This window comes from Crocuta crocuta, unplaced genomic scaffold (genome assembly GCF_008692635.1).
Source record: "Crocuta crocuta isolate KB4526 unplaced genomic scaffold, BGI_CrCroc_1.0 scaffold698, whole genome shotgun sequence".
Classification (NCBI taxonomy): Eukaryota; Metazoa; Chordata; class Mammalia; order Carnivora; family Hyaenidae; genus Crocuta; species Crocuta crocuta.
Window position 1 is genome coordinate 374,415 of NW_027530855.1, and position 22,669 is coordinate 397,083.

A 22,669-nucleotide genomic window follows, 5' to 3' on the forward strand; every position below is an offset into this window, starting at 1 on the left:
TAGACTTCTCCATAGGCCTCTATGAAGATAATATCTTTGCTATATAGTAGTATTTACCTCATTAAACTGTATCTGTAATTATTTTTTAGGCTGTAATAACTTGCCTATTTTTACAAAATGTATCAAGAGTTGACAGATCTCTACTACTCTATCCCATGATCTAACATAATACAAATACGTCCCATTTAATTTTTAGTCATCTCTCCTCAATCCCTATCTAACCCACCATAAGATAAGGAATACAACAGACAGAAACTAGAGACAGCAGAAGTCTGGTCAAAATCAACATCTCTACCTTCAGAGAAATCCAGCATACTACTCATGACTGATCTTCTAACTGAGAGAAACAAAAACAGAAAACTTGGGTCTCCTTTCCTTTCCTATCCATTCTTTTCCTTTCCCTCCTTCCCTTGCTCTTTCCTTCCTTTCCTCATTAAATATGTATCAATCCCCTATTAAGTGTCCCACATCCTGATATACAATGGATATAGTTTACCAGTACCTCTCTGAAGAGAAACAGAACAGTTCCTATTATTAAGTCTCTGTTTTCTCAAACTCAAGCCCCAATCAACATATGATGCTAACTTATTCCATTAACTTGAATGCGTTGTTGTTGCTGTTCCTACTGACTCAAGACAGAAATGGAAGAAGATGGGAAAACAAGATTCCAGTGTGGTCTTGGCATAAACCCATCACTGCCAATTACCAAATAAAGAAATCTACCTAGTTGTGATGAAAGCAACCATTTCCTTGGGAACCTCAATCACTTCAATCTAAGGAAGGAAACACAAGAGGCAATACAATATACACTATCACTGCAGGAACACTGCTAGCATCATTGTGTAATCAAAACAAAGCCAACTAAAAATTAACAACACAAGAAATAACAGGTGTTGGCGAGGATGCGAAGAAAGGGGAACACTTTTTCATTGTTGATGGGAGTACAAACTGGTACAGCCACTCTGAAAAACAGTATGGAGGTTTCTCAGAAAGTTAAAAACAGAATCACCCTATAACCCAGCAATTGTACTACTAGGTATTTATCCAAATACAAAACATAGATTTTTTTATACAAAAATACAGATTCAAAGGGATACATGCACCCTGATGTTTACATCAGCACTATCGACAATAGCCAAAATATGCAGATTCCATATGTCCATCGACTGATGAATAAAGAAGATGTGGTATGTATATATATATATATATATATATATATATACACACACATACACACACACACACACACACACTGGAATATTAGTCATCAAAAAGAATGAAATCTTGCCATTTGCAACAATGTGGATGGAACTAGAGTACATTATGATAAGTGAAATAAGCCAGTCAGAGAAAGACAAATACCATATGATTTCACTCACATGTGGAATTTAAGAAACAAAACAGATGAGCATATAGAAAGGGGGGAAAAAGAGAAAGAAAAGGAGAGAGGGAAACAAACCATTAAGAGACTCTTAACAATAGAGAACAATAGAAATGGAGGGAGGTGGGGAGGGGATGGGCTAAATGGATGATGAGTATTAAGGAGGGCATTTGTGATGAGCACTGGGTGTTATATGTAAGTGATGAATCATTGAATTCTACTCCTGAAACCAACACTGCACTGAAGGTTAAGTAACTAGAATTTAAATAAAAATTTGAAAAGAAAAATGTAAATAAAAGAGAGAATGGTTTCTAACCCAACAACAATAAAAGTAATAATAAAGCTGACTATCAGTGGTGCCATGCCTCAAGGTAAACTCGCTGTGGCTTTTCACCAGAATGACTACATAGCAGCTACTTGATATTCCTTTTGCATAATGAACAGCAAAGTCAAAGGAGCACTTAGAAAAGACTAACTTGTACCGACCTATGGCATTAGTTAGTTGATCACGGTGTTCCTGGAAATAAAAAGAGAGGAAGCCCACCAGTAAATTCTTACTACATCTATATAAGCAGAAAAGTTCTAGGTCAAATGAACAAAAGTCTAATCTGAATCAAAAAAAAGCCATGGGCCCTCAATTGATTCCCAGACCTGAGCCATATTTTTAGACCCAGAACCCTTTAAATGAAGGAGAGGTAGAACCCTTTAGGTAGAACCCTGATACGCTGCCAAAAATTTATTCTGTCAATCTTTCTCCCATCCATCCCCAATAGAACCTATCGCCTTTTACCAGGGTAAACTGGACACTACCTCTGAACTGACACCACTTCCAGGAGACACAAAACATCACGGTGGCCTACCAGTCAGAGTAGGGAGCTATGGAGGTCAGGTGGCCAATGGAGTTTCAGCACAGTCCATCCCTGAACCCATTCTGTGACTACTTCCCCAGCTGCAGAATGTATGACTGGAACAGACATAATCAATGACTAGCAGAATCCCTACACTGGTTCCCTGACCTGTGGAGTCAGGGCTATTATGGCAGGAAAGGTCAAGTGGAAGCCACTAGAACTGCCACTACCTAGGAAAACAGTAAACCAAAAGCAATACCACAATCCAGGAGGCACTGCAGAGATCAATACCACCACTAAAGACTAGAAACATATTCCAATTCGGCTAAGCTATTTGGCCTGTGCAGTAGACAGACAGACCTTGGAGAACAACAGTGGATTGCCATAAGCTTAGGCAGCTGGTAAGTGTAATTGTTGCTGTAGCTATTGTGGTTTTACTGCTTGAGCAAATTGACATATCTCCCAGCACCTGGAATGCACCTACTGAACAGGCAGATACTGTTTTCTCCACACTGGTCAACAAGGACGACCAGCAGCAGTTTGCTTTCAAGTTGGCAAGGCCAGCAATACACCTTCACTATCCTCTCTCAGGGGCATAGCAACTCTCCAGCCCCACATCATAATTTAGTTTGCAGGGATCTTAATTGCCTTTTCCTTCTATAAGATATCAAAAGTCATGTCCTTATGGGCAAAACACGTGAAGATATTTGTGTCCCATGTGAATGCTCACCAAAAAGTGACCTCAGCAGAGGATAATTTTAATAGTCAAACGAATAGGATGACCCATTCTGTGGATACCAGTCAACCAGTCTTCCCCATCATCACTGTCATCTCCCAGTGGAGACATGAGCAAGGGGCACGGTGACAGGAATAGAGATTATACATAAACTCAACAGCATGCACTTCCACTCATCAAAACCAACTGGGCTATGGCCACTAATGAGTGCCCAATCTGCCAAAAGCAGAGACCAATTCTGAGTCCTCAATATGGCACCATTTGTCTCAATATGGTAGCCAGCCTCCTGGTTGTAGGTTTATGACACTGGACCTTTTCCACCATGAAAGAATTTTATTCTTATTAGAATAGACACTTAATCTAGATAAGGACTGCCTTGCCTGGATGCAATGCTTCTGCCCAAACTACCATCCATGGATGGACAGAATGTCTTTAACCACCATCATGGGATAGCACACAGATTTGCTTCTCATGAAAAAACTCATCTCATAGCAAATGAAATGTGGCAATGGGTGCAGGCTTGTGTAATTCTCTGGTCTTCCCACATTCCCTACTATACAGAAGTCACTAGTTTGATGGAATGATGGAAAGGCCTTCTGAAGACTTAGTTACAGGGCCAACTAGGTGGCAATGCCTTATAGGAAGGGGCAAAGTTCTCCAGAGAGCTCTGTATGTTCTGAATCAGCATCTAATATACGGGGTTGTTTCTACCATAGCCAGGATTCATGGGTCCAGGAATCATGAGGCAGAAATTGAAATGCCACTGGGGCGCCTGAGTGGCTCAGTTGGTTGGGCGTCCGACTTCGGCTCAGGTCATGATCTCACGGTTTGTGGGTTCGGGCCCCACGTCGCGCTCTGTGCTGACAGCTAGCTCAGAGCCTGTTTCAGGTTCTGTGTCTCCCTCTCTCTCTGACCCTCCCCTTCTCATGCTGTCTCTCTCTCAGAAATAAATAAAACATTAAAAAAAAAAAAAAAGAAAGAAATTGAAATGCCACTGCTATTTCTCTGAGTGAGCCTCCTACAAAATTTTTGCTTCCTCTTCCCACAACCTTCGGGCCTAGAGGTCTTAGTTCCAAAGAAAGGATTGCTTCCATCAGGGGACACAACAATGATTCCACTGAGCTGGAAATGTAGACCACCAGGCAGTCATTTTACACTCCTCATGCCTCTGAATGGACAGGCAAAGAAAGGAGTCACTGTGCTGGCTGGTGGACTGATCTCGAGACCATGGGGAACTGCTACTGCACAAAGGAGGGGAGGAAGGGTAGGTGTTTAATACAGGGGAGCCCTTAGGGTGCCTCTTACTATTACTGTGCCCTATGGTTAAAGTCAACGGAAAACGACAGCAACTCAATCCAGGCTGGACTATGAATGACCCAGAGCCTTCAAGAATGAAGATTTGGGTCACCCCACAGGTAAAATGCCACAACAAACTGAGGTGCTTGCTGAAGACAAAGAGTATGTGAAATGGATAATGAACAAGGGTTGTTAAAACTACCAGCTGTTACCACATGATCAGTTATAGAAACCAGGACTCTAATTGCCAAGAATATTTCTTCCTTTTTGTGATGAATATATTTGTGATTATAAATAGATGAGAGGTTCCCACAACTCCCTTCCTGGGTTTGATTAATTTGCTAGAACAGCTGACAGAACTCAGAGAAGCATTTGATTTACTAGATTACTGTTTTATTATAAAAGGATATAACTCAGAAAAAGCCAGATGGAAGAGATCCATAGGGCAGGTATGGGGAAAGGGGCTAGAAGCTTCTATTCCCTCTCTGAGGCAAACACTTTCCCAGAATATCCACCTACTTCTTCACCAAGCTGGAAGCTCTCAGAACCCTATCCTTTTGGGTTGTTGTAGAGGTTTCATTACATAGGTAGGATTGATTAAATCACAGGCTGTTAGTGATTAACTCATTCTCTAAACCCTCTCCCATCCCCAGAGGTGGGGAACTTAAAAGTTCCAACCCTCTAACCATATGGTTGGTTCCCTGGGCAACCAGCTCCCATCCGGAGTTACCTAGGAGCTTTCCAAAAGTCACTTCATTAACATATCAAGAGACACTCTTATAGCTCTCAAAACTTGGGAAATTCCAAGGATTTTAGGAGTTTGATGCCAGGAACTGAATGAAGATCAAATATAGTTTTCTAATTATAAATCAGAGTATCACAAGAGTCCTTGATGCTTTAACTAAAATCATAATTAATACATGTTAAAAGGATGGAGAATGAAAAGAAGACCATGAATATAATGGGAGCTGACAAGGGTTGAGAGAATTCTAAATTCTCATCTTCAATACTGAGAAATTAATAGTTAATGCCTAGAATGTAAAAAATCAAAAAGTAGCATTACCAAGAGATTATCTAAAGACCTGGAGCAAGTAAGAAAATAATCAGTTAGAAAAGGTGAAAAGTGGGGATGGGGATATTAGGTGGGTACATGCTTTTTCATAAAACCTTCTATCTATCAGTTAGAGAATGGATTCCATTTATATAATGGAGTACTCTAATGTACTAAAATCTAAACGTATCAATATATTGATATTGTAACCAAATATATCAAACACATTTTCAGTGAGCAACGAAAGTAGCAGTATGAATGTATATCCCCTTATTATTTACATGAAATTATTAAAACTAGAACATGATACTAGGTAAATATATATTTACTTATTTTGCTTCTAAACATAGAAAGGTTATAAAAAAGAGAGGGAGTAAAAGCAAAAATCATCAATTGAATTTGTACATATCAAATTCATGACCAGGACTACTTATAGGGAAGGAAGGAGGGAGACAGGACAAGTAAGCAAAAACAAAAGAACTTCAATTTTATCAGTACTGTTTTCTTTCCATTTTTAAAAACTGAAGCAAATAAATAAGTAAAATAAAAGCAACCAAGTATAATTAAAATGTCTTACTTGAGCCAAAGATGACTTGACACTGTGCATCATAATATTGGCACATGCCATTGTAACAATAGGCTTTGTTATTTTGGCAAGGATAGCCATTCTGAATAAAAACGTCTGGCTGACAGAACTGAGATGAACCATTGCAATATTCTGGAACATCACATTCATTGGTTTTTCCTCGGCATAAAGTACCTCCTGGAAGGAACTAGGGTAGTAAGACACAAATTACACAGGAATATCAAGACAATTCCCACAAATTAATCAAATTTGAAGACACAGTATTTATATCTATAAAGCATTCTAGCAACAACAGAAGATTAGATAACCCAATAGAAGTATGAACAAAGGACAACAACAGGCAATTTATAAAAGTCATGAATACAGAAAATGAAAAAAATTAACTTCATCAGTAGCCAATATAAATACAAATTAAATAAAACTTTAAAAGCACTTTACATCTATCAGACTAACCAAGGATGACACAGCACACATTTGATTACATTGTTAGTAGAAGTACAGACAAGCATATTTGTGCAAAGTATATAAAATGTGTGTCACAATTTTTAACATACATACTCTGTCCCAGCAATTCCACTTATAAACAGAAATTAGAAGCAAACTAAATGTCCATCATTAGTTGACTAAATAAAGAAATATGGTATCGCCACACAAAACAGTACTATAGATATAACCGGTAGAATAACTATATGAATAGATAAAATCTACAGTATGTTATTGAAAAAAGCAGATAGGAAAAATAAACATGTATGTTGACACACATACACTCACACATTTATACATGCATTTGTATTTGTATAGGAAACAGTATGTAAGTTAACAAATTATCAACAATGGCTACCTGAGTAAGGTAAAATGATAGTGTCTTTTAGTGTGTCCTTTCTAAACTTCAGTAATTTTAAATTATTTATAAAAAACATAAATTACTCTTAAAATCAGAAAAAAAGTTTCTACCTAGAAAAAAAGTCTCACAAGACCACCTGCTATAAAAGAATGTAATTCAAAACTGCAAACAACTGGCACAAAATTATTCACAAAATCATGTAATAAAAAGAGTGCTCTCTTACAGATCAGAAAAAAACAAATTTTTATATATGCATATTTTTCCCTTTTTTATTTTTTTTCCAACTAGGGAGGAACTCCTTACCCAACAGTCTTTACAACAGTCACCATATGCACATTCGGCAAATGATTTAAGTTTACAAGTACTTCCTTCACAACAAGGGTCCGATTCACACTCCTGTGAAGAGTAAATGACTATCAATAAAGGACTACAGTCATCAATATTCATTAATAAAGTCTTAAAAATCTAAAATCTTCTTTCTAACCAAGCTATAGCAGTGATTCTCTGGAAAATCACTTACTATCCTTCTGAAGTTTTCTGTGACTCTTTGGCTACAACTATTTAAAGCTCAACATATTTCAAAGGAATGAAATCATACCGAGTAGGTGTCTTTGTCGGCTGGGACTGCAACAACATACCACAGACTGGTGGCTTCAACAACAGAAACTTAATATCTCACAGTTCTGCAGGCTAAACCTCCAAACTCAAAGTTCCTGCCAATTCAGTTTCTGGTGAGGAAATTCTTCCTAGCTTGCAGACAGCTGCCTGCTCACTATGTGCTAACATGGCCTCTCTTCAGTGTATGTTCTGAGAGAAAGAGAGAGCGCAAGCAAGTTTTCAGGTGTCTCTTTATAAAAACACTAACCCGGGGTGCCTGGGTGGCTCAGTTGGCTGAGTACTTGGTTTCAGCTCAGGTCACAATCTTACAACTCATAAGTTCAAGCCCAGCATCGGGCTCACTGCTGTCAGTGCAGAGCCCACTCCAGATCCTCTGTTCCCCTCACTCTCCGTCCCTCCCCCACTCACTCACTCCCACTCACTCACTTACTCTCTCTCTCTCAAAAACAAACAAACAAACAAATAAACAAAAAGTACTAACCCTGTCAGATCAGGACCCCCTCCTTTTGATCTTATTTAACTTACCTGGGGGCCCCATTTCCAGATATAGCTACCCTGGTGGTTAGCTATATGAACTTGGGAAAGAAGGATACAAACATTTAGTCCTAACAGTTTGTGTAATCATAACAGAGAATTAAGCATCCATGAACGCATTTCTCTTCATGCTCAGGAACTGACTTGTCTATTGAGTAGGTCTTCACCTTATGTAGACATTCTTTTTATCTTGCTTTTGATCTGGCTGCTCTCACCCTACTTTGAGCCACCATGGCTCCCCACTGTGACACCCCACATACCCTGCAATCTCCCACCCACAGAGAACCCTCTTCTTTTATGTTCTAGCTAATGTGTTCAGGTCTGAACTGTTTGAGAGAGAAGAAGAAGGATGGGGAAAGAATAAGACAGAAGAAAGAAGGAGGGGGAGAAGATGGAGGAGCCGAGGAAGTAAGTTTTCTTTAATTTTTGAAGAATATTTGTCCTACGTATGGAATGCTGGGTTGTCAGTTTCTTCCATTTAGAACTGTAAATATAATGTTCTATTATCTCTGGCCTTTATTGCTTCAGGGAAAAAATGAGCTGTCATTCATATCTTTGTTCCTCTGTTTTCTATTGGCTTCTTTCATTATTTTCTCTTTATCTCAGCACTTTGATTACAATATACCTAAGTGAATTTTCTTTGTAATGATTCTGACTTGGGTTCACTTTGGAATGGTAAGTCAATATTTTTCTCTAAATTAGGGATTTTTCAGCCTTGTTTTCTTTTATTTTCCTCTCATTCTCAGTCTCCTGAAATTTCACTAATAGTTGCATTAGATTATTTGATATCTCCTAGTGTCCCTGATGCTCTGCTCATTTCTCTTTAACCTTTTCTATTTGTTCTTTACTCTGGGTTTTCTTTTCTTTTCTTTTTTTTTTTTTTGATCATGTTCATTAACTCTCTTCTGCCATGTTATCCTGCTTTTAACTTGACCCAGTAAAACTTTCATTTATTGGACTTTTTAGTCTTATAAGTTCTATTTTGTTCTTTATTATAATTTAAAGCTCTAAGATTTTTTTTAAATTTTTTAAATGTTTTTATTTATTTCTGAGAGAGAGAGAGACAGCATGAGCAGGGAAGGGTCAGAGAGAAAGAGGGAGACACAGAATCTGAAACAGGCTCCAGGCTCTGAGCTGGCTGGCAGCACAGAGCCCAACGCGGGGCTTGAACCCATGAACTGTGAGATCATGACCTGAGCTGAAGTCGAATGCTTAACCGACTGAGCCATCCAGGCGCCCCATAAGATTTTTTATCTCTTTAATCACAAAGACCTTATTTTTCTTTAATTTTTTGATGATAAATAGTGGAACATAATTCATAGCTTGTTTTCTAATAGCAAAATGTTAGAAAAACACCTAAATGTCCTTTAACAGGTGAACAGTTAAATTCTGCATGGTTAAACACTGGTTAAACAAATGGTTAACAAATGGTTAGCCATGGTTAAACATGGTTAAACAAACTCTAGGCAGGACCTCTCAGCTGGTAGAAATACCAACATAAACATTATTCCAAGTTTTCTATAATTAAATCCATCCGATGGAACAATACTTAGCAATAAAAAGGAATGAAATATTAATACAACAACTTAGATTGACCTCAAAAGCATATGTTTAGTGAAAAACGTCAGTCTTGAAAGATTATATGATTCCAATTTCTAACATTATTGAAATGGCAAAAGTACACATGGAGAACAGATTAGAGGGAGCCAGGGGAAGGCATGAGGGCTGGAGGGGGCTAGGCACAAACAAAAAGATTTTTGCGATGATAGAACACTTCTCTGCATTAACTGGAGTGATGTTTACATAAATCAATAAATAGGATACAACTGCATAAAACTACACAAACTCATGCATACACAAATTTGGTTAAAAATGATGAAAACTGGGGTTGCCTGGTGGCTCAGTCGGTTAAGTGTCCAACTCTTGATTTTGGCTCAGGTCATGATCTCAGAGTCATGAGATTGAGCCCCTCATTAAGGGGCTTAAGATTCTCTCAAAAAATTAATTTAATTTAAAAATAGTGAAAACTGAATAAGGTCTGTAATCTACTTAATACATCAATGTCATTGTCCTAATTTTTATATTACACAATGGCTACATAAGATGTCACCTTTGGGGGAAACTGGGTGAAAATACGTGGACTATATTTGCAACTATATTTACAACTTCCTGTCAGTTTATAATTATTTCATAAGAAAAATTTAAAAATAAATGAAGTATAATTTAAACTTTGTACCATACAAAAGAATTATATTAAGTTGAAATAGATCATAGTCCTAAATGTAAAACCTAAAATTAGAAGGCCTGTAGGAGAAAACTTTAGCAACTTTAGATTAAACAAAGATTTCTTAGACATAACACAAAAAAAGCATAACCCATAAAAAACACTTCTAAGGTGATTAAAGACAAGCTAGAGATTGGAAGAAAGTATCTACAAATCACATATCTGATAAAAGACTTCTATCCAGAATATATGAAGGATTCTCAAACCTCAATAATAAGAAAACTACCCAATTTTCAAAATGAAGAAGAGAGTTGAACAGACATATCATCAAAAAAGATATACAGATGGCAAATAAGCACATGAAAACATGCTCAACATCACTAGTCACTAGGGAAATGCAAATTAAAACCTCAGTGAGGCACCACTTCACCCTTAATAGAATGGCTACAACTGAACAGACTGCCCGGGGTGTGAAAGAACAAGAACTCTTCTATCCTGATAGTATGGATATAAAATGGTACAAACACTTTGGAAAACAGTTTGAAATTTTCTTGAAAAGTTACACACCTCTCATATGACCCAGTCATTCCACTCCTAGGTATTTACTCAAGAAAAATGAAAACATAAGTCCAAACGAATACTTGTATACACAGCAGCTTTATGTGCTAATAGCCAAAGACTGGAAATAGCCCAAATGTACATGAACAGACAAAAAGATAAACCAACCGTAGCATATCCATACTACTCAATGATAGACAATTTATAGACAATTATAAAATTTAATTACAAATTAAAGACTCAATTTATAGACAATAAAAAGGAATGAGCTACTGACACAGTAGCAATATGGATGAATCTCAAAATAACTATGCTGAGAGAATGGAACTAGGCAAAAAAAGAGTCATTCTACTCATAGGAAATTCTAGGAAATGCACCCTGATGTACAATGACAGAAAGGAGATCAGTGATTGCCTGAAGAGGCCAGAGGAACAAAAGGGGTGGGAAGAAGGGATTACCAAGGATCACAAAGAACTTTTTGGGATAATGACATGTTTAATATCTTGATCATGGTGACAGTTTCACACATGTATACATGTGTCAAAACTTACCAACTTGTATGTTTTAAACATGTGCAGTTTATTGCTGACCAAGTGTTCACAACTGCACAGTTTCTTACTCTCTTCTCTGTCCTGACCAAACTTAAGTAAGGCTTCTCTCTTTCCTTTAGGCCTCTGAGTTCTGCTTGTCCCTACAGAAAAACTGGACTGGCCCCCATCTTATCAGCTTCTCCTGAAATCAGCTGACCACAGAGAACACTCTATCAGACAAGGTCATTTCCCTTTGCTTATCTAGCTTCCTCTTAAAAGATTCTGTTTATCTCTACTTCCCCCACCTTGACCCTTTAAAAGAAAAGCCTTTACTTATTTGATTTTGAGATGCTTCCAGATTTTTGAGATCAGGGCCCTGTCCTTGTTACAACAGTCTTTATTCTGAATAAAGCCTTTCATTACCTTAGTCTGTTTTTTTTAACACTGTATTCAATTACACTTCAATAAAGCTGTTAAATTGTTTCCAAAACACTGTGTAAGACAGATGGCTTCATAAAAGATTAAAGAATGAAGACATAGACTATAAAGAATTTTGTTTATGATAAAAGTATAATTTTAAATGATTATACAATAACTGATCATTAGTGGATAAAAGTTAATGCCCTAGCTTATTCCACATGACCCCCCTCAATTAAAAAGCTAAAATAAACATTTTCAATTAAAAAATGCTAAAAGAAACTATGGAGTTTGTATTATGCTGATAGTCAAAATACAAACTTCAGAAAATCTTAAGGGAAAAAAATTGATAAATCTTCCTTCATTTAAATTTCAAATTTCAATCTAATAAAATACACCATGTGAAAAGCTAAATGTCAAGAGTCAACCTAAGGCAAATCAGGAAACAGATTCTTTACTATAGAGAACAAACTGATGGTTCCCAGAGGGGAGGTGGTTGGGGGGGGGGGGCGCGGATGGGTGATACAGGTGATGGGGATTAAGGAGGGCACTTATGATGAGTACAGGGTGTTGTATGAAGGTGTTGAATCTCTACATTTTACACCTGAAACTAACATTAACTAACTAAACCAACTAGTTAATTAAAATTTCAACTAGTTAACTTAAAATTTAATTTAAATTAACTAAAGTAATATTAACTACAATTTAAATAAAACCTTAAAAGATAAATAAATGAACAGAAAAGGAAGTCAAAAGAAAAACTGTAACCTAGGAAAAAATTAATAAAACACAAAATGGATATGAACTAAAAATTATAATTAAAAAGTACAGACTGGGGGGAAAAAAGAGTGACCCCTAATGTAAACGTTGGGTGATAATGATGTGCCAGTGAAGCCCTGGACTGTAACAAGTGTCTCATTGTGCTGCAGGCTGGGGAAGAGCTCTGGGAACATTCAGTACTTTCCACTCCATTTTTCTGTGACCCTAAAACCGCCCTAAAAGATAAAGTTAACTAATTTTTTAAAAGCTAAATGGTAAGTTACAGAGGAGAAATATTAAAACATATACCAAACAAAAGACTTTGCCCACAACACATGAATTCCTAAAATTCAATTTCAAAGAATGACTAACCCAACAGAAAAACTGACAAGGGATGTAAAATGGTAATTCTTAGGGGAAAAAATATGTATATAGTTTCTAAGCAAATGAAAAGGTTAAACTGAAACAATATCTTCTTACTTCTCACCCATCAAAATTAAGAAAATATTTGTCATTCTTTGCTGGCAAGACTGCAGAGGGCACCAAATGCCCCAATACACCATTGGTAGAAGTGCACATTGACACAGCCTTTTTGCAGGAAATTTCACAGCCTCTAATAATATTGAAAGGCACATACTCTTCAATTCACCAATTTTATCTTTATGTAATTATCTTAGAAAATACTTGTATATATGTACATGGGACGCATACAAGGATGTACTGTTTGAGACAGGAAAATACTAATTACGATAAGTAAATGTCCATTAATGGTCCATTATGATTCAAGAAATCATAGTACATCCTTTATAGGAATATTAATCAGTAGACTAAAGGGCAGATTAAAGGACTGGGCCTACATAAGGTAATGACATGGAAAAATCTCCAAGATAGTAGTAATAGGGGGAAAAAATCTGCATACAACATATCAAGTCTGATTTCATTTCTGCAGAAAAATAAAATCCTAAAATAAGCCCAATTGTTTATAAATGTACATATATATTTTAAGATGTAGTTACCAATGTAGAAGGTAGTTTAAAAATTTATGGGAGAGGGGCTCCTGGGTGGCTCAGTCAGTTAAGCATCTGACTCTCGGTTTCAGCTCAGGTCATGATCTCACGGTTTGTGGGTGTGAGCCCTGCATCGGGCTCTGCACTAATGGGCGTGAGCCTCCTTGGGATTCTGTCTCCTTCTTTTTCTGCCCCTCCTCTGCTGGCTCTCTCTATCTCTCTCTCAAAAATAAATAAAACATTTTTTTAATTATGGAGGAAATAAAAGTATGAAAGGGGAATTTTGCTTGTACTTAATATTTGCAACTTTTGTACCAAGAAAAAATCTGTGATATTTGAGACGGGGGTGGTGTTCCTTTTTAAAAGAGTAATTCTATAGTGTGAAAGCTCAAGAAGCAAACACAGACCATTTCAATAAGTTTGGTAGTGAAGTAGACAGTTGGGAGGAAGCAAAAGATATATAACATTTTAAGAACAAAGATCTGAGAATGGCTGGAAAGGGGAAGGGCTTGGTCACCCCAACAGTATAATGTTAATTTAGAAATTAAACATAACCTTGTGGGGCCTTATTTTCCTCATTTGAAATCAGAGTATGAAAAATACCAATCTCTTAGGATCACTGTGAGGGCTTTACCATGTAATAAGACGTTTAGAAGTCCCTGGCACTCAGCAATAGTGCAATGAAGGCCTGTTGCAAGACCTTCATAAAATGCACACTGTCTTTCTAGAGCATGGGGTCATCTGGCAAAAGCCAGATATGATCAGATATAAAAGAAGCAGCAGCATTTGTAGAAAAGATTAAGAATAGTCACCATATTACACACCTATTTACCGCCTTACACACCATCAACAAATTTCTTCAAATTTTAATGCAAGGCCTAGGAGAGGACTTACATAGGCCACTTTGAGAGGAGAATGGCTAAGATTCAGAACAATAATAATAAAGATAGACATGGGCTTATGGCACTAAGTGTGGGACACAGGTCTGATAGAGCCAGAGATCTGTAGGCACAACACTGAAGGTTATTCAAGGGGGATGCTAATTTAAGTAGTAAGAATTTTGTTACTGAAGGACTATGGAATATGGATCCGCTTCAATTTAGTGCTAAAATGAATCCAACTGAATAAATATTTCTGCAATGGCAGTGCCAGAATAGTGAAAGCTTACAAATAAAGAGCCAACTGAAAAACTGATTAGCTCTTCAAAGTAAATAAATGACCTAATAACAATAACAGAAATGGTAGACGGGAGCAAAAAATAAAAGAATCAACATGGTGCGTTCCTTGACACCAAAACAGATGACACCATTAGTTATGCTCTCGGAAGGAAGAGATGACCAATCCCAGGAATATATCCCCACAAGCAAAATGTCAGCCCTCACTTGCCACTAAACTTCACTAACTCCTATGCCCATTGCCCAAAGCAAGCTGTTCTATCTTTTTCCAAGTCCTAAGATAATTTCACAAAGCAAAAATCAAAAATTAAACTGACCTTTGGAGTACCACAGTCACACTCTTCCCCAGGATCCACCAATTTATTACCACAGAAGGGAGCACTATAGGCTTCATCAGGCTTTGGTATATTAAGAAGGCAGTTTCCTCCTTTATTTAAAGTTAACTTCTCAAAGTCCTCTGCACTGCAACTGCTAAAGTTTCTGGAACCTCTATAATAAACATTAAGAAAAAGATCTTTATGTCATGATGATTATTCATTTTGAAATTTTAAATCATGTCCTCAACCAAAAAGAAGTGAGTAATTTAAATGGCAGAAAATGAACTACCAAAAATAGGGAGAAATGAGAATTCATATCTATTTCTAATAAATATAGTACATTATTTCAGTTACTACATAATAATTTACTATTTTGGTGATAATATACTATACCTCCATGAAAATATCTTCCAAACATATCCTACACATTAATATATAAAATTATAAGAAGAGATCTTAGAAATTATCTAGTCCTATCTAAAATTCAGTTTTACTTATCTTCCATAGTAAAAGTTCCTCAAATATTTGAAACTAGCTATATGTTTCCCCAATCTTTTTTCACTCTACAGGACAGCATTATTATGTTCCCCTCACTCTAACTTACAGGGAGCTATGTGAAAATACTGGGAATAGGCATTTGAGTGAGGATGCATGATAGCCTTCGAGAAGGAGAAGAGTGCAGAATTTCAGCCACAGTTTGAGACTTAAATGCCTTATAATAATTCTTGAGAACTCTGGTTAATACTCTGAAGGCTACATGGGCTTCTACAAACTGTCCACCTTGAGCTATCCATGTGATATTTATACAATTATATATAGCAATGTTGATAGATTCTATAAGCTGTTGGGTTTTTTTAGTTATTGGTTTACTCAACAGTCTAAAATATATTCCGATAGTCCCATCGCCTAATTTTCATTCTTGAAGATTATGGAGAAACACACCCATACATACACCAAGGATCTTTGAGAAATCCAAGTCCCATTAAAATTTTATCAGGGGAAGTTAGCACCCTGAAAGAATCTCTTTCATCAGTTTGAGCAGTGGTGCCAAAAGTAGCAGCAGAGATGAAAACTGTGTCGCATTATAGTTACTGAGGAGGCAACCCTGTCTGTGTTGGGTCTTTTGTACATCCAAGGAATCTAAGACACAGATCCTTTCTGTGAGACTTTGTGTTTTAGATAGACATGTTATACTCTTCTTTGCTAACTGGCCCAGTTTCCAGAGAAGGAAATAGTCTGGGCTCTTGGCTCTTGGGAATGGAAAACAGTCTGCCTAGACATTTTGGTACTGTTAACTACTATTTGACAAAAAAAGTGTTTGAATGTAGGGTTAACAGACTGACAGCAGACAAAGAAAGGAGAAAGAATATAAATGGTCAATTGTCTATAACCAAAAAAATGAGCAAAAGCAATTATTTTGACTCACATAGAAAGAAAAGATCTACCACAAAGTTATTGACAATAACAAAGAAGCTTGTTTTCTGTATTGTTTTTCTCACGACTCTCTGATTAAGGATATTATGAGAAGTCCTTTTGTATAATATCATTCATTTAACAAGTATTTGCTGAACATTATTATGTACAAGGCATTCTTCTCTTGTGCAAAGGATGAAACAGTGAACAACACAGACAAAAATCCTCACCCCTATAAAGTTGACCTCTAGTGAGTGAGACAAACTATACACATAATAAGTAAACTGGGGAGTATACAGAAAGTGAGAAGTGCCCTGTGGGGGGGGGGGCAAAAAGTGAGAAATGAAGGGGGTGACCCAGGCCCCGGGGCGGGGGGAAGTGAGAAGAAGAAACAGTAGTTTTTAAAACAAAGTCAGGACAGGTATTTCAAACATTGTGACAACCAAATCAAAACTAGCTATCTGGGAAAAGAAATTCACACCAGGAAGGAATAGCAAGTGCAAAAGCCCTAAGCTAAAAGCCTGCCTGGGTGGCAGGAAACAATAAGGGAGCCCGTGGAGCTAGAGTGGAGTGAGTCAGTGAGTGGAGTGAGTCAGTGAGGGAATGAGTAATGAGAGAGGCAATCAACACCAGGTGAGAATAAGCCATTGTAAGACTCTGACCTTTTATTATGAGTGAAATGAGGAATTTAGAGGGATAATACAATGGAAAGTGGTGAACAGGAGTAACATGATTTGACTTGTGTCTTAACAGGATCACCATGGTTCCTATGTTAGGCAGGAAGAACATACAAGGGGCTCTTGGAGAAAGTCACTCAATAGATGATGATGAACCAGCATGACAGCAATGGAAGCAGTAAGAAGTGTTTGGATTATTTATGTTTTAAAGCAACAGCCCTTAAGATGAGGAATGTGAATAAAAAGAGAGAAGTCAAGGATGACTCCAACTTTTTGTCCTGAGCTACGACAAGGAAGGAGTTGCCCTTAAATGATATGAAGAAGACTGTGGGTAGAACAGGTTTTGGGAAGAACAACAGGAGTTTGAGTTTAACAGTCAGCAGGTGAAGATGTCAGAGTAGCAATATCTAGTAATTATCTGATAAATAAAGGAAACTTCAATTTAAACAGATTTGTAGGGGCGCCTGGGTGGCACAGTCGGTTAAGCATCTGCCTTCAGGTCAGGCAGTGATTTCACAGTTTGTGAGATGAAGCCCCACATCGGGCTCTCTGCTGTGTGCACAGAGCCCACTTCAGGTCCTCTGTCCCCTTCTCACTCTCTGCCCCTTCCTGCTTGTGGGCTCCCTCTGTCTGTCTGTCTCTCTCTCTCTCTCAAAAATAAATAAGCAAAAACTTTTAAAAAAATTGTGACAGCTTTTTATTTCCTATTGTTTATCTTTGTATGGTAAGTACCTTGCCTGCCACATGGTATACATACAACATTTTCTGTAAAAATACATTAGTCAGCCAATAGCCACAAAAATTGTGCAGACATATGTATACTTCTACACTTGAGTCCCTAATTCTAATCTACATAAAGTCTACCACTTTGAAACAGGTTATTTTTTAAATATGCCTCCTACGTACTAGTTTGGATATATTTTCTCATAGATATGATGTTTAAAATGTTTGATCCTAAAGCAACCTATTAAAAAAAAATCTTTTTCTCTACAATGAAGCTGACTAGAGTACTGAAAAGGATTAACAAAATCATAAGCATTTCTGGTGTTTTACCTGATGGAGATAGTAACATATATCCCTGTATTGCTCGGCAGTAATGCTCTGGGAGCTATAATGAAGATAGTTTTCCCCTAGTCATCCCTGGATGGCACCTACAGTAATAAGGATGATCTTTCTCTTGATACTTGGCTTGAAGAGCAACTGAAGTATTCATATTCTCTACATTTCACCTCTGGGTGTGAGGGCATTAATTTAAAGCATCTCCTTATCTCTGTTTTCACATCTAAGCAAGTTTTCCAAAACTTCATCAAAAGAAGATAGATGTGACTGACAGGGATGGAAATAGTCTACCAGAATATGACACAAAAGCAACTAACATTTAGAATATTCCTTCTATGAGTAACTTGGAAATAATCAGAACACAGTTCTACCACCATCGTCCTAATCCTCACAGCAAAAGAGCAGAACTCCTTAATTAGATTTTTTTAAAAGAGTGCCCTGATTGTCAGCCCCACCTCAAAATACCTTATTAACAAAAATCAGATTACAAAGTTATATTATTCACTTTTTAAACAGAACTGGCTCCAAATGACTGAGTTATCTGGGAAAAAAAAAAATCAATTATCTCTATCAACTGCACCTAAAAAAAGCCTAACTTATAATGAACATCCAATTAGTATTTATTTTACCACACAGCATATGAAGTAGAAGGTAGGAAATCTATCCTCAAAAAAAGATGTGAGGGGCGCCTGAGTGGCTCAGTCGGTTGGGAGTCCGACTTTGGCTCAGGTCATGATCTCATGGTCTGTGAGTTTGAGCCCTGTGTCAGGCTCTGTGATGAGAGCTCAGAGCCTGAGGCCTGCTTCAGATTCTGTGTCTCCCTCTCTCCTTTACCACCCCCACCCCCACTCATGCTCTGTCTGTCTCTCTCTCAAAAATAAACATTAACAAAATTTTTTTTTTAAGATTTGATATCATAACCCTTCTTGTAAGTTATTCTCATCAAAAACTGTACAAACACATTGACCAACATATTACCAAAATACAACATAAAGACACAAAATACCGAGAAACACACACACACACACACACTAAAAGAAACTATGAGAAAAAAAAAGATACAACCCAATAAAGTGTCCAGATACTAGAATTATCAAATAATAACCAAAAACACCCTGCTTACTAAGGTCAAGGAAAAAAACGACAAGCTTGAAAATTTTAGCAGGAAAATGAAGTCCACAATAGTAATAAAGCAGGTAGTAAACCAGACAGAAATTTGGCAAATGAAACATAATAAGCAAAATTAAGAATTGAATGGACAGATTTCACAACAGGCTAAATACAGATAAAGATAGGTTTAGTAAATTGGAAGGTGTCAGAAGAAATCACCCAAAAAGAAACACAAATGATGAAAACTATATAAGAAAAGGTAGGAGACAGGATGTTGTGAGGTCTTACACACAGTGAACTAGAACCATAGAAGGATAGCAAATACGCAGAAACACTATGCACAGAGGCAATATGTGAAGAAGCAGTTATGTAAAACATAATAGCTAAGAATTTATCACAATTTATTAAAAATATCAAACATCAAACCTTAAAACTAAAAAAAAATCCTAAGGAAGATATGAATGCATATGTGGGTGTATCAATGTGCATGCATGCTATTTTTTTTCTTTCCACAACTTCAATGTTAGTGAACCTTAAAAAAAAAGAGAGAAAACTATGAAAATAGCCAAAAGTAGATAAATCTGCTTCAATAAAATTACATTTTAGTGATAGCTGACATCAACAGCAACATGAAGACCAAAAGAAAACAGAATAATACCAATATGCTAAGAGAAAATATCTGATAGTCTAGGATTCTATATTCAACAAAAATGTCCTCAAGAATGAAAGAGAAATAAAGACACCCTCAGGGAGGGGGGTCACTAAGAGATAAACTCCTGCAAGAAATTTAAAAAGGGTTTTTCAAGGTAACTAAAAAATGATACTAAATGGTAGACAGAGAAGCAAGAGAACCAAAGAGTAATGGAAGTGATTACTGTGTAGGCAAATCTAAACAAACACTAATGAACACTGTTCATTAAACAATGGTAATAATACACTGCTGACACATAGCTATATATGTCAGGAAGTGAATAAATAAAGTCAAACTGCTCCAAAGTCCTTGCATTGTGTAAGGAAGGATATGATTTAATATTAAACATCATGGGGCACCTGAGTGGCTCAGTTAAGCCTCCGACTTCAGCTCAGGTCATGATCTCACAGTTCGTGAGTTCGAGCCCCGCATCAGGCTCTGTACTGATAACTCGGAGCCTGGAGCCTGCTTCAGATTCTATGTCTCCCTCTCTCTCTGCCCCTCCCCCACTTGTGCGCATGTGTGCTCTCCCTCTCAAAAATAAACATTAAAAAAATTTTTTAAGATATTAAACATCATAAATCATGGACATGTGTTATAATAACTTCTAAAACAAAATAAAAAACTATATAACTTCCATTCTAATAGAGGGAAAATAATGAATATTGAAAACACATTATCAATCCAAAATAAACAAAAAAGAAGGTGTTTTTAAGAACATAAAAGTGAGACCAAAAAAAACACATAAGATGGCAGATTTAAACCCAAATGCTCATTGCATTAATTCTAAAATACATTCTTCACTTATTTAAAATACTCTGAAATTGAAGTTCATGTAACAATTAAAGTATTAATTTAATTGTCACCATTTTTCCTTTTGTTTTTTTTTTTTTTTTTTTTGGNTTAGAGAGAGAATTTTTATTTTTTGAGAGAGAGAGAGCATGAGCAGGGGGATAGGGCAGAGGGGGAGAGAGAAGGAGAGAGAGAGAGAGAGATTGAGAGAAAATCTTAAGCAGGCTCCAGGAACAAAGCATGGAGCCCCACACAGGGCTCAATCCCACAACCCTGGGATTATGGCCTGAGCCAAAATCAAGAGTTGGCCACCTAACCAACTAAGCCACCCAGGTGCCCCTCCATTTTTTCTTTTTAGTTGTATGTAAATAATGATGTAGCTTATAATCAATTGCATCTACATTTAAATAAATATAGTATATTAGTAATTACATTAAACATAAGTAAATTAAATGATACAATTAAGAGATAAATATTGTCAATCTGGATTAAAAAATAAAATCTAAACATATGTTGTTTAGAAACATATATCTAAAATGTAAAGATAAAGAAAAGTTCAAAGTAAAAGGATGAAAAAAAAATCTAAGAAAGTTAAATTAATATCAGACAAAACTGATAGTGTAATCAATAAAAAAACGGAAACAAAGACATACAGATTAGAAGAAATAAAACTGTCATAAATGACATGATTGTCTATGTAGAAAATCCAAAAGACGGGGAGCCTGAGTGGCTCAGTCGGTTAAGCATCCAACATTGGATCAGGCCGTGATCTCGGTTCGTGAATTTGAGCCCTGCATCCAGCTCTGTGCTGACGGTTCAGAGCCTGGAGCCTGCTTTGGATTCTGTGTCTCCCTCTCTGTCTGCCCCTCCCCTGCTTGTGCTCTGTCTCTCTCTGTCTCTCAAAAATAAATAAACTTAAAAAAAAAAATTTAAACTCCAAAAGAATCAAAAAAATATTTCTGAAATAAGCAATTACACCAAACTAATTAAAGCAATTAAAGGTTGTATAACATAATAAGATGAATATACAAGTCAACTGCTTTCTTATATACCAGCAACAAACAACAGATTTTGAAATTAAACACACAATAACATTTATATTGGCCAAAACAAAAACAAAACAACTTAGGTATAAATCTAATAAAATATGTACAAGATCTACAGAGAAAAACTGCAAAACTCTTAATGAAAAAAAATCAAAACAGACCTACATAGGGGTGCCTGTGTGGCTCAGTCAGTTAAGCGTCCGATTTTGGTTCAGGTCATGGTCTCACTGCTCGTGAGTTCGATCCCCACATCAGGCTCTGTGCTAACAGCTCAGAGCCTGGAGCCTGCGCCAGATTCTGTCTCCATGTCTCTGCCCCTCCCCTGCTCGTGCTCTGTCTCTCTCTCTCTCTCAAATATAAAATAAAAACATAAAAAGTTTTAAAAAATAGAAAGAAAAAAAGATCTACATAAATGGAGAGATATTCCATGTTCAGGGACAGGAAAACTCAACATTGTAAAGAAGTCCATTCTTCCCAACTTGATCTATAGATTCAAAGCAACCCCAATTATATTCAGCTATTTATTTATAGCTATTTATACCCACCCAGTTATTTTGTGGGTATCAACAAATTGATCTAAAGTTTATATGGAAAGAAAAAGACCCATAATGACCAACACAATATGGAAAGAGAATAAAATTTAAAAAGTGACACTATCTGGCTTTAAGATTTACCATAACACTACAGTAAATCAAGACAGCATAGTATTGGCAAAAGAATACACAAATGGATTGATGGAAGAGAATCAAATCCACACAAATACGGTTAACATATCTTTGACAAAGTATCAAAGACAACCTGATGGAGAAAGGACAATCCTTAACCCAATAAAGAGTATCTGTTGCAGAGAAAGGGGAACACTCTTAAATGCTGATGGGAATGCAAACTAGTGCAGCCACTCTGGAAAACAGGATGGAGGTTCCTTAGAAAGTTAAAAATAGAACTACCCTACAATCCAGTAATTGCACTACTAAGTATTCACCCAACGGATACAAAAATA

At 36.7% G+C, this 22,669-nt stretch overlaps 1 protein-coding gene across 2 annotated transcripts in view; it reads right to left on the bottom strand.

Annotated features, from left to right (window-relative positions):
* ADAM9 (ADAM metallopeptidase domain 9) overlaps positions 1–22,669 on the bottom strand; it is a 142,085-nt gene that overhangs the window by 61,443 nt on the left and 57,973 nt on the right. For both annotated transcript variants that reach the window (XM_077769472.1, XM_077769471.1), the window contains exons 12-14: positions 14,882–15,053; positions 7,046–7,138; positions 5,890–6,085 (exon numbers count right to left, since the gene is read on the bottom strand). In XM_077769472.1, the coding sequence (XP_077625598.1) occupies positions 5,890–6,085; positions 7,046–7,138; positions 14,882–15,053 (461 nt within the window). The remainder of the gene's footprint in view (positions 1–5,889; positions 6,086–7,045; positions 7,139–14,881; positions 15,054–22,669) is intronic.